Here is a 12,321-nt window from a genome sequence, read left to right as displayed (position 1 = left end):
TTATTATAAAGCAAATTCACTGTTTTTTGCATATTTCTCGTTACACATAAGAAATTAATGAACAACAGTGCTAACATCTAGGCATTTATGGCAGGTGCAGAATGATTTTTCTTATCTAGCACAGTACCATTTTAAGGCAGTTTTCCACAACATGGCCCCCAAACCTATTTTAAGGTGTTCTGTATCACAGTGCATCTTCCTTTCCGCACAGTATCAACAAACCGAGAAATGAATTTTGAGTTCAGGGAGATAGTTACAAATCCGCTCAGGTCTCAGGTAAGACCAGCAAGGTTATTTTCCCTTTCAACTTAACTCATATTCGAAGTGTAGTTGCAGTAATCCTGTTATTGGAAAATATGCTATGGCATTAATTCAAAATCGGACATCAGGGGCCATAACCAGGCATCATTCTGCATATGAAACGCACATCAGCCTCACTCAAGTTTCTGAATATGGAACAATGGCAGTCTTTGACCCTTAACATTTAATTTTGTTTTATACAAGATAAGGGCAAAGTCTGCCTTTAGATGCATATTTTCTACCTCCCGCTGCGATTAAGACATGAATACGCATCTGAAAAGGAATTTTGTTCTTAAGTGTCTGCATATGCCTTTCACCTTACAAATCATGAATTTATTCTGATTCACTCACCCCTAACTTTTCTGACTCTCTCTCTCTCTCTCTCTCTCTCTCCCCCTCTCCCTATCCCTCTATTTCCCCCACAGCTTTCAAGTAGCATTTTGGATATATACAACAGTGACCAAGGAATGCCAGCTGCTAATATGGGCCTCACGAATGCATCCTGCCCATCTAATTTGCCTGTTAAAAGGGAAATCACAGGTAATATAACGCTGAGATGTTGGCACAGGCTTATCATTTTGAAAATAACAGTACCAGCCTTTCTCCCACCCAACGGAAGTCCATTCTGCATGATCCTAGCCAGTGCTTTTATTCAAGAGAAATAGGTGTCAGAACTCACCAGGATGCTGTTATAGTAAGTCATCAGGTGACTTGGGGCAGCCCTGAACAGATGACGGTTTGACGACAGCTGCGTTCACTGCCCGCGGAAGTGCTAAAACCTATGGCAAGCTGTCTCCCTAGCTAGTTCGGGGGTTGCCCCTGGTTCTGGTGCAGGTCAAATAAATGTGCCCCCACTCCCCTTTTATCTTAGATTCAAGTGTTTGGCTAGGGCAGCTCGGAAGGGATCTCGTGCAAATTGAAATTGAAATACTTTATTGTCACTTGTACAACTTGTATACAGTGAGATTACACAAGTAACTCTCACTCAGCTCTCTTAGTCTTAATTCCCCTCATTTACTGACGCAGACCCACCAAACCCGAAAGTCAGTTGCCCTGTTGTTATCTTTTCATTCAACAGCCTAACAGCTCACGGATAGAAGCTGTTCTTTACCCTGTTGGTGCGACTAATTGTGCTTCTATATCTTCTGCCTGAGGGCAGGAGATCAAGAAAGTGCCGGCCAGGGTGTGAATCATCCCTGAGAATTTTCCTCACTCTCCTGAGGCAATGTTCTTCCGTGATGTCATCCAGCGGATTCACGGGTCAGCCCATAATATCTTGTGCTGTATTCACCACCCTCTGTAGGCATTTCCTATCAGTTGATGTCAAACCAGCGTACCACACCGTGATGCAGTATGAAAGGACATTTTCTATTGTGGGCTGGTAGAAGGAGATCATCGAATGCGCACATGTTGCAATGGTAGAGGCCTGGCAGGAAAGCTAAAAGCCCACTGCTGCTACACGGAAGACAGATTGAAGAAAAGGAAATACAAATTGTCTCTGTCCTGTAGCTTGACCAATCACAGCTAGGAGCCAGCTGAGTCATGTATCTAAAAAAAAAGTGTAGACACTAGCCAGCTTCTGTTTTGACATGAAACGTTTGTTTTGGGCTTCTCAGAAGTGAGTAAAGGCAAGAAGCAGGTAGGGGGAGTGCTGGTCCACAATGGTGCCCACCTGAGAGGTGCCAGAACTGCGCTTTGGTGAACTCTGGCTGAAAGCTAGCTAAGACTCTTGGAGAAATGGCATTGGTCAGCCAGCAGCCACTGGGAGATGCCCTGCAGCAACTTTTGGCTCCTTCAATGTTCCCTCAGTTATGCACACATAGTTTGCCACCCACCTTTGGCTCTGCACTAGTTTTGACCACTTCCTCCACACTTTAGAGCGGGGTGTGTGAGAGAGAGTTGGGTGCCCTCCAGGTGTTATTTCCATCATCTCCCACCATTGGCCATACTGGCTGGGGCTGATGGAGGAGGTCACATCTGGAAGACACTGCATTATCTCCCCTTGGTTTTGAATGGCTAATAATCTATAGTTGGGTCCAATAAGAGCAATGTTTGCATGTACTATTGAATATCATATGCCCTTGATGTTTTGAGTTATTTGATTCATTTTCAGATGTTGACCTATAAAGGATTTATTAGCTGCTACTACCTTATGGCCTTGTATATGATAGGCAACATCTCACATTGTCCAGCACAGGGACTCTTAAACTTTGGAGTGACAACACAACTCATCCTGCCATGCTCTTCTGAGGTCTGACTTTATTCCTGCCTCAGCTACTTTCTTTCTATTCCAATTGTTTTACCTCAGTCCATATTTTGCACACCTGCTCTTTACAATAGTCCCTTGTCCACCACATGGGCAGAATCTTGAAGTAAATCTTTTGGCAACCCCACTCCCCATCACAGCTAGTTTTCAGGGAGATTTTCTCAGGATTTTGGAGGGTGTGGAGATGCAGTTTTAATATATGGTGTGTAAATAAAATAATAAAATAATAATACCCCGCCCATCTGGCTGGGTTTCCCCAGCCACTCTGGGTGGCTCCCAACAGAATATTAAAAGCACAATAAAACACCAACCATTAAAAACTTCTCTAAAGTTGCCTTCAGATGTCTTCTAAAAGTCAGATAGTTGTTTATTTCCTTGACATCTGATGGGAGGGTGTTCCACAGGGCGGGTACCACTACCGAGAAGGCCCTCTGCCTGGTTCAGGCAGCAATAGTCTAACACTGACTCTTCTCTTTATCCCCACTTTGGTCTCCATCATCAATTGAGGATACAATGTGATTGGCCCTTGCTCACTTGGTTTTTACTAAGTAGGAACCACGTGGGGGCAGCTGGATTGAATGTGATGGGGATGTGGTTTTAAACTCCCTGTCTACTCACACTAAGTTCCTGATTCGGATCTGCCCCTCCTGTGGCTGGTATCCAGCATACAAAAATCAAGCATAATCATTCGTACCTATAATCACACCTACGTTTGTCCTTTTATCTTCAGAGACATAACTGCACCAGATGTCTTTTACTGCCTTCTGAGCCCTTTGAAATGCATGTTTTGAGGGATAAAGCAGGAGCAAAACAAGTTAATGCATTAATTTTGTTTTTCAAAACTGCCCTGAACTTTACATTTCCTCATTGATTTTGCAAGGCCTTGCTCAGGCCTTTCAAAGGTCTTGTCCTGCTTCCTCAGGACAGAATGTTCCCAAAGATGAGTTATTTCTTAGTTCTGTCTAGCTGGGTAAGCTTCAAAGCAGCGATCTTTCTGGATATAACGCTGCTAATAAACCTAATTACTGTAGGAAACATAGCAGATTCAGGCACATTTGGGCTTCTGATCGATGGTATAAATAAGTTACCGTCCATTAAAATTTGTTCCAAGTTGCCACAAATGACTCTCTTAAAGGTTCACAATACATCTATTCATGGAAAATCCGTATTAATGGATTAACAACTTTAAAAGTTACATTCATTTAATCCAAAGAATGCTAACAACTGAGTACAGTGTTATCAGTGCAATGCAAACGGAACAAAGAGTGGGTTTCCTCTCCCCCTTCCCCAATATGACTATTTAAGAAATCTGATTATTTCTTGCATGATGGGAAGGGAAACTCAAATTCACTCTGGGTGCTTACCCTCCCCATGGTAAAGTACAGAAAATTAGAAAATTGCTAAATGCCATGATCTTTTTCAGTTTCTAAAAATTAAAAATGCATGATGGCTATAAAAAAAAAAATCCCTGGCACACATAGAACGGCAACACATGCTGTAAACAGCAACTGACAAACTGCAGGAAGTGGTACAATCATCTTCGGTAAATCTGGGAGTACATAAAATTGCTTGAAGGCTCGCCTGAAAAAGTTGTGCAATTAAAAGGTCCTGTTGTTACACAGAGCAATTTCTGGAACTGTGACCCAATGACTGTTTAAACAGTTTTTGCTTTCTGTCAGAAACAGATACTCGAGCAATGGCAAAGGAGAGGCAAAAAAAGGATAACCATAATCTCAGTGAGTATATTTACATGAACTGTTGTCCCTAGGTTGTACAGGGTGGGGAAGTACCTGCTAATGTTGAAGGATCTACTTTATGTCTACTTTTATAATGCTGAAGTTCCTTTATGTGTGAAGCAGACACAGTAAAAAAATGCCCATGCGTAAAGGGAGATCAACCTCATTCCTGACACCCAGAACGTTGTCTTACATATATAATGTTTTGCCTGTACTGAAATAGCATGTTTACCTAGGGGAGAGACCATAGCCTTGCCTACTGAAGGGTGGTGGTGGCTATGCGTTCCATGCAGAATGTCTAAAGTTCAGTCACTTGCATTTCCAGCTGCAAGGTTCTCACCTTGCAGGACGGAGAGAGGCCTCTTGAGCCCAGTGATGTTGACGAAGCTGGCCCAAACCAGGCTTGCAGATTAACTGGTTTTGATCTTGATCAAAGCCAGAAGGGAACGCCATCTGCCATTTCTGGATTTGCTCTCCTGCCCTGGCTGTTTGTTAGAAAGCAAAAGAACCTTGCACTTAAAAGCAGAGCTATATGACTAATGCCATATTATTATTATTATTCGTTCATTTCTACTCCACTTTTACGCCCAAATGACACATGTAATTTGACTCTCAGTTAGCCAAACCAGGACAGATGCAACTGCAGACTATAGCTGGTTAGGGCAGTGGTTCTTGAATACAGTGGTACCTCGGGTTACATACGCTTCAGGTTACAGACTCCGCTAACCCAGAAATTGTGCTTCAGGTTAAGAACTTTGCTTCAGGATGAGAACAGAAATCGTGCTTCGGTGGCGCGGCAGCAGCAGGAGGCCCCATTAGCTAAAGTGGTGCTTCAGGTTAAGAACAGTTTCAGGTTTAAGTATGGACCTCTGGAATGAATTAAGTACTTAACCCGAAGTACCACTGTATAGATATAAGATATAGATGTGTGCTTGGCCATTGGTCACATTGGCTTTTCGCCTGTTGTGTCATTCTTTCCTTCCTTGCAACTGTCTGGGTCAGAGAGTTACTTCGATCTCCTCTTCATTGATTTGGTTGAGTTCGTCATAACTCAACAGGAATGGTTCAGTTTCTGAGAATGGTGCCCCTCAACCTGAGGGATCCTTTGTGGGATAAATATATTGCGTTAATAATAATAATTTCTGCAGTTGGGTTGGCTAGAAGGGGAAATCCTTTGGGCCTGTCTTGCCAGAGATGGATGCTTGGGAAACCAAGCCAAGGCCTCCCACTTTTTGAGGGCGCGGTCTAGGAAGAGGAGTCAAAATATCTAACTTGCTGTCTTAATTAGTAATTAGATCTAGGCTGGGTGGCGCTGTGGGTTAAACCACAGAGCCTAGGACTTGCTGATCAGAAGGTCGGCGGTTCGAATCCCCACAACAGGGTAAGCTCCCATTGCTCAGTCCCTGCTCCTGCCAACCTAGCAGTTCAAAAGCAAGTCAAAGTGCAAGTAGATAAATAGGTACCGCTCCGGCGGGAAGGTAAATGGTGTTTCTGTGCACTGCTCTGATTCGCCAGAAGCTGTTTAGTCATGCTGGCCACATGACCCGACTCCCTCGACCAGTAAAGTGAGATGAGTGCCGCAACCCCAGAGTCGGCCATGACTGGACCTAATGGTCAGGGATCCCTTTACCTTTACCTAGGCTGAGAGTGCCCAGATGTGGAGGCTGGGTGTATGGGTGACATTAGATGCCACAATTGTAGTCTGAGACCAAGCAGTAACCTCTTGACTGAACCTCCTGGCTCCAATGTGGTTGAACTAGCACCTCACGGCTTGAGTATTTTCAGATGTTACAAAGAGGGTGGCGTTGTGATGTTTCGAAACAGGCACAGCATTTCACTGCCTGCTGATGAATTACATCCGTTCTGTTACATGCTGCTATTATTACAATCTCTTGTTTTCGTAGTTGAAAGAAGAAGACGGTACAACATTAATTACCGGATCAAGGAGCTTGGTACACTTATCCCAAAGTCTAATGATCCGTGAGTTCGGCTGTCATTTCTGTCATTGTTTCTACTGCTTAAATATAATGAAAGGGGCTGAAGATGAAATAGATTTGCTAGATGTCAAGGTTAACTTGGACAGTTTGGTTTCACATCATTGTTCTCCTAGCAGACGTCTGCGGAATTGTTGATATTTGATTAATTCAGATCCACCTCCCCTTTCCCCGCATAATTCTTCAGGTTCACATGCAATACTTATGGCATTCTGGGCAGAATCCCCATGATCAGATATGTATATACTATGCAGGGCTGTTTTATAGATAGATAGATAGATAGATAGATAGATAGATAGATAGAACCGGAACTCATCATAACTGCCTCCCTTGTTCTCTTATTATGGAAATGGTGTCCACCTGAGAGGTGCTGGAAGTGAGCTCTGGTTCAGAAAAAGCCCTGGCTCTATGATGTCTGGTATTGTCTTGACAAGTCAATGGAACAGAGAGCCTTTGCAAATATTTTTATTTATTTACTAAATTTCTATCTCACTTTTCCTTCCAACGCAATTAAAAATAAAAGAACAACTTTTTTGAAAAACAATTCAAAACCTGTTCCTCCAAAAAGAAGTAAAACAGTCACATATTCTCACAACTGATAAGTGCAAAGTTTCCAGGAATATTATTTTTCAGCCATCAATTGACTGAGCGAACAGGAATGTTTCTAAATCCCTCCTGAAAGTTAATAATGAGGATCGTATCAGGGAAGGCACTCCACAACTGGAGAACTGCCACTGAGAAGGTATTGTGACTGTCCAATGGCAACTGGGCAAGCATGTAACTGTGGTACCACAAAGATGGCTCACGTGCTTATAGGGTCCACAGTGGCTCATAAGAATCTCTGCATAATTGTTGGGTTTTAATAGCTTATATGGGATGGCCTACATGTAGGAATTATGAGCAAAGAATTGTTATAACTGAGATGTTAATACACAAATAAGAATGTACGAACAGTGCTGACAGGTCTGTCAAAGGCCCATGCAGTTCAGCATCCTGTTCTTGCACATGCCTACAGGATGCTACCAGGGGCTATCAGCAGCTTACAAGCAAGACCTGATAAGTGTGCTAAAGTGTCAGCAATTTTTTTTCTTTAAAGAAAAGCAGCTTCTAAAGATGACTTTGAGAGAAGAAATGTTGGGGGTGGGGAAGGGGTTCTACTTAACCCTTTATATGCTGGCCACTTTCCCCACACTAAATCAGTTCTCCACTCCAGCTAGATTTGCTGTTTGGCTGAAGTGAAATTAATAATAATAATAATAATAATAATAATTAATTCATTTATACCCCACCCATCTGGCTGGGTTTCCCCAGCCACTCTGGGTGGCTTACAAAAAATATTAAAAACACAATAAAAGATCAAACATTAAAAACTTCCCTAAACAGAGTTTAAGTCAGATAGTTGTTTATTTCCTTGACATCTGATGGGAGGGCGTTGCACTTCCGAGAAAGCCATCTGCCTAGTTCCCTGTAAGCCTTGGTTCCCTGTAGCTTTGCTTCTCGCAGTGAGGGAACTGCCAGAAGGCCCTCGGAGCTGGACCTCAGTGTCCAGGCTGAAAGATGGAGGTGGAGACGCTCCTTCAGGTATACTGGGCTGAGGCCATTTAGGGCTTTAAAGGACAGCACCAACACTTTGAATTGTGCTTGGAAATGTACTGGGAGCCAATGTAGGTCTTTCAAGATTGGTGTTATGTGGTCTCGGCAGCCGCTCTCAGTCACCAGTCTAGCTGCCGTATTCTGTATTAGTTGTAGTTTCCGGGTCACTTTCAAAGGCAGCCCCACATAGAGCGCATTGCGGTGAAAAACCTGTGCTGCTCCTCTCTGCTTTGAAATAAAAAAAAAGCTTTATGGTTTCATGGGTTTCACACACCTCCCCCCAAAAAGCTGAGAAATCTTCTTAAAATTATTGTGGTAAATAGGATTACAAAAGGACCTGTTTTTAACTTGGGGGGGGACTTTATTGGATGGTTGCCCCATTTCTTTTATTTGAATTTGAACATGTTGGCAGAAAGAGTTTAGTTAAAATGATGAAAATAACTGGACAAGGAGAAACAGGAAGAGTAGGAATAAATAGACATCAGACAAATGGAAGAACTGGGGGCGTGGGTGGCGCTGTGGTCTAAACCACTGAGCCTCTTGGGCTTGCCGATCAGAAGGTCAGCAATTCGAATCCCTGTGACGGGGTGAGCTCCCATTGCTCTGTCCCAGCTCCTGCCAACCTAGCAGTTCAAAAGCACACCAGTGCAAGTAGATAAATAGGTACCGCTGTGTCAGGAAGGTAAACGGCGTTCCCGTGCGCTCTGGCTTCCGTCACAGTGTTCCGTTGCGCCAGAAGCGGTTTAGTCATGCTGGCCACATGACCTGAAAAGCTGTCTGTGGACAAACGGCGGCTCCCTCGGCCTGAAAGTGAAATGAGCGCTGCAACCCCACAGTTGCCTTTGACTGGACCTAACCATCCAGGGGTCCTTTACCCTTTTACCTTTACCCAGTGATCTGTATTGGGATGGGTGATGGTTTAGTAATTCATAAATGATTTGGAGTGAGCCATCAGGTGTGTGCTTTGGTGATGACACCAAATTATTCAGAGTGGTAAAAACAAAAGGGGAATATAAAGAGTTCCAAAAGGATCTCTCCAAACTGGATGAATCAGCAATAAATGGCAACTGCAGTTCATTTTAAGTATAAAGTGAGCTGTGTGTCATCCTTCCGCCACCCCTTAACCTTGCATGGCGATGGCTTCTGAACCGGTGGTGATTGGCAAGGAAGGAGATCTTGGGGTCATGTGGATAATCCAGTGAAAGCATTGGCCCAGTTTGTGGCAGCTATGATAAAGACGCATTCTACATTAGGGAAAATTTAGAAAAGGATTGATTTTTCAAAAATGCCAATATCATAACACCTTTAAAAAGTCCATAGTGCGATCACACTTAGAATACTGAGTGCAGTTCTGGTTGTCATATCAGAAAAAGGACATGGGAACTGGGAAAAGTGTCCAAAAGTACAACCAAAATTCTCTGGGGCTTTTTAGTTCAGAAAAAAAGATAAGGGGAACCCTGATCGAAGCCCCCCCCTCAATTACAAATGCCTTCCTGTGCACTTCACAGCTGGTACTGAGTGAGCTGTAAACCTCTGCTTCCTACAAGAGGGGGTTTGGCAAAACATTGCTGTAAATAGCATGATTTTAAAAGCCTAAAGCGGCATTAGAATTAACTGCTCAGTTTATTATTTACTGCCTATGCTTTCATCTTTGGAGTTCTAATGCCACTCCACTAAGCCTAAATGGTATGCGGTATTATGATTGTGATGCAATCATGTAGCTGCTTATTTATACAAACATTATGCCTTTCATTTTCTCGTGCATACAGCTCCACATGATATTGGGGTGGAATATCTCTTTGACACATTTCCCCCTTCCAAGAGCTAAGAAATATTTGATTAAATTAAGGATTTTTATAACAATACAAAGCTATGTGAGACTAACATAAGTATACGGTTGATGTGACAAGCTGCATTGAATGAACTCACCAGCGATAAACTTAGTGCAGTCATAGGCCATACACACACACACACACACACACACACACATGCATATGTATATATTTACAGTGCACCGCGCTGTCCTTGTTTGCAGCAGCAACTCAGCCAGAGGGAAGACAGGCAAGTAAGGCAACCCCACTGCGCTGTTAACTACCGCTGTTCATATAAATCCCGGAAAAAATTCCCTGAATAGTAATGCAACATAGTGTACAACATAGCGTATAAATTACAATGGGTGATAGCCAACTAAGTCATATGCAGAGTAAACCCACTATTAATAGAATAGTTAAGAAGCCCTTATACAGTATAGTAAAAATTAATTCCAGAATGAAAATAAGTGTCAAAAGAAAGTAATAAAGTGACTTTTTTGTGTGTGGAAGAACTAAATGCAACATCATTTACAGACCTATGTAAATTAAGCACCTTTATCTTAGTGGTTTTATTCTATGTATGACTTAGTTGGATATCACCTGCTTGGCTTCTCTTTGTTGCAATCCAGACCTAACTAAACTTGATGTTGGCTCTGTTTGGATCACTGAGATTGGGAGAGGAGGGGATGGACTGATAAAAATATGAAACTTCCAGAAAGACAGAAATTCCAGGTCACTAGAGTATAGATCACAGCTTAAGCCAGGACCAGTATACCCAGTTTGGCTTCACTGGCCCTCATTTGAAAATCTCTATACTTGTTGATTAAACCCAGATGTTTTGAGGGAATGACCGCACTGTTTATTTGCATTGTTTTGCCAGACCTCCTTGTAAGAAGCAGCAGCTCATTACTCAGAACCAATTATATTGGCACCTTGGTCCTAAAGATCTGTACAGTTGTGAAAGTGTATAAGCTGGCAGAAACTAACATAGCTTCTGTGACACCCTATGAGACATCACCTGGGCAAGGTGCCCTCTCAACTCTACCAAGGGCCTGTCTTTCCTTATGTCACCACTTCAGATATACACTTTGATGCATGCAACTCTGTGTGATTGCAATTGTACAATTGCAGTTGTTGGTACCTCCTCTTAAACTGCTTCAGAACGGCTTCAGCATGAATGTGCAATGCAATACAAGGCAACAGGCGTACATACGGTATATTGAGAAGTTTGTTTTAGTTTGCATTAATCACACAGGTTTTGTAATATGACATAATAGTTGCTAAACTATGGTTTCTGTGTATCATCAGCAGTAGGGATCAAAATTGAGCCTTTTTTATTATTATTCCAATAAGCATAAAGGCATCCTCATTAGAAAGTCAGGAAAAAAAGAGAAGTATATTTGAAATGATCTTTAAAAATTTAGGCTTAAACTCTCAGTAATGTATGTTTCCTAGTTCATTAATGTAGAAATACTGCACATAGATTTTAATCTTGGAGTTAATAATAAAAGCAATTTTCACTAAAAATATAAAAACTGTAATGGTAGAATCATGATATTGCATTTAGCTCTTCCACACACAAAAAGTCACTTTATTACTTTCTTTTGACACTTATTTTCATTCTGGGATTAATTTTACTATATAAGGGCTTCTTAACTATTCTATTAAAATTTCCATTCAGAAGCAATAATATCTAAGAGTGAATAATGGTCATGTAAATCATTATTTCATATTAATGTAAAAGATTTTGTACGTTCTTATGAATTTTGCTGACATGCACAATTGTGAAAAGGTTATCTCCACTTTCTGCAGTGATATGCGCTGGAACAAAGGAACTATTTTAAAAGCATCGGTGGAGTATATCAAGTGGTTACAAAAAGAACAACAAAGAGGCAGAGAATTAGAGCATAGACAGAAGAAATTAGAACAGGCCAATAGGAGGCTTTTGCTTCGAATTCAGGTTTGTATCGGGATGGACCTGTTAGGGGTCGAGTTTCCTCTCCGCCCCTGCTTCTCCATCATCAAATTGTGTCTTGCAGTATCTTCCCAATCATCCATAGCACTTTAACAGAACAATGCTGAAAAATCTTACTGATTGCAGTATTTAATTTGTGCAGCAGTACTTGTAGGGCTAGCTGCACAACGGTGTATATTGCAGTGGTTTAGAGGGGAATACTGTAAGGACATTCTGCCCTTTGTGTATATCGGACCTGGGTAAAATCCACAGTATTGAAGGTGGGGAGGGGGAAAAACCACTCCTTATTTCATTTGTTTGTTGAAAATAGTATTTGAACACTCAAGACTCCAGGATATCGCATAGCACTTTGAAAAATGCCCGTGACATTGTGTTACCTTGGGGTATGTTGTGCCACGTTAAATTAAGGCACACATCATCTTTCCGCGGCTTTCTGTAGCAGAGCGCACATGATTTATAACATATTTAATTGGGTAAGGTATCTGGTGTGCTTCTAGATAGCATTCCTGAATTTTGGTAGATAATTAGCAAGTAGAAACGCTGGCAGGATTTTCTCATCACTTCTAAGTACTTAATGCAGGGCACAATCCATCGAAAATTAAGCTGCTGATTTCAGTGGGGGAGATTAAGCATATGCTTAACTCTC

General features: G+C 42.0%; 1 protein-coding gene across 1 annotated transcript in view; it reads left to right on the top strand.

Moving 5' to 3' along the window:
- Positions 1-12,321, top strand: part of TFEC (transcription factor EC) — a 380,439-nt gene that overhangs the window by 99,278 nt on the left and 268,840 nt on the right. Inside the window, exons 4-7 of the mRNA XM_083463733.1 lie at positions 726-840; positions 4,246-4,302; positions 6,207-6,282; positions 11,513-11,660. Of these exons, the coding sequence (XP_083319859.1) occupies positions 726-840; positions 4,246-4,302; positions 6,207-6,282; positions 11,513-11,660 (396 nt within the window). The remainder of the gene's footprint in view (positions 1-725; positions 841-4,245; positions 4,303-6,206; positions 6,283-11,512; positions 11,661-12,321) is intronic.

This window comes from Podarcis liolepis (genome assembly GCF_965112155.1).
Source record: "Podarcis liolepis genome assembly, chromosome: 10".
Classification (NCBI taxonomy): Eukaryota; Metazoa; Chordata; class Lepidosauria; order Squamata; family Lacertidae; genus Podarcis; species Podarcis liolepis.
Note: the sequence above shows the minus strand (reverse complement) of the source record. Positions and strands in the feature narration are given on the sequence as shown.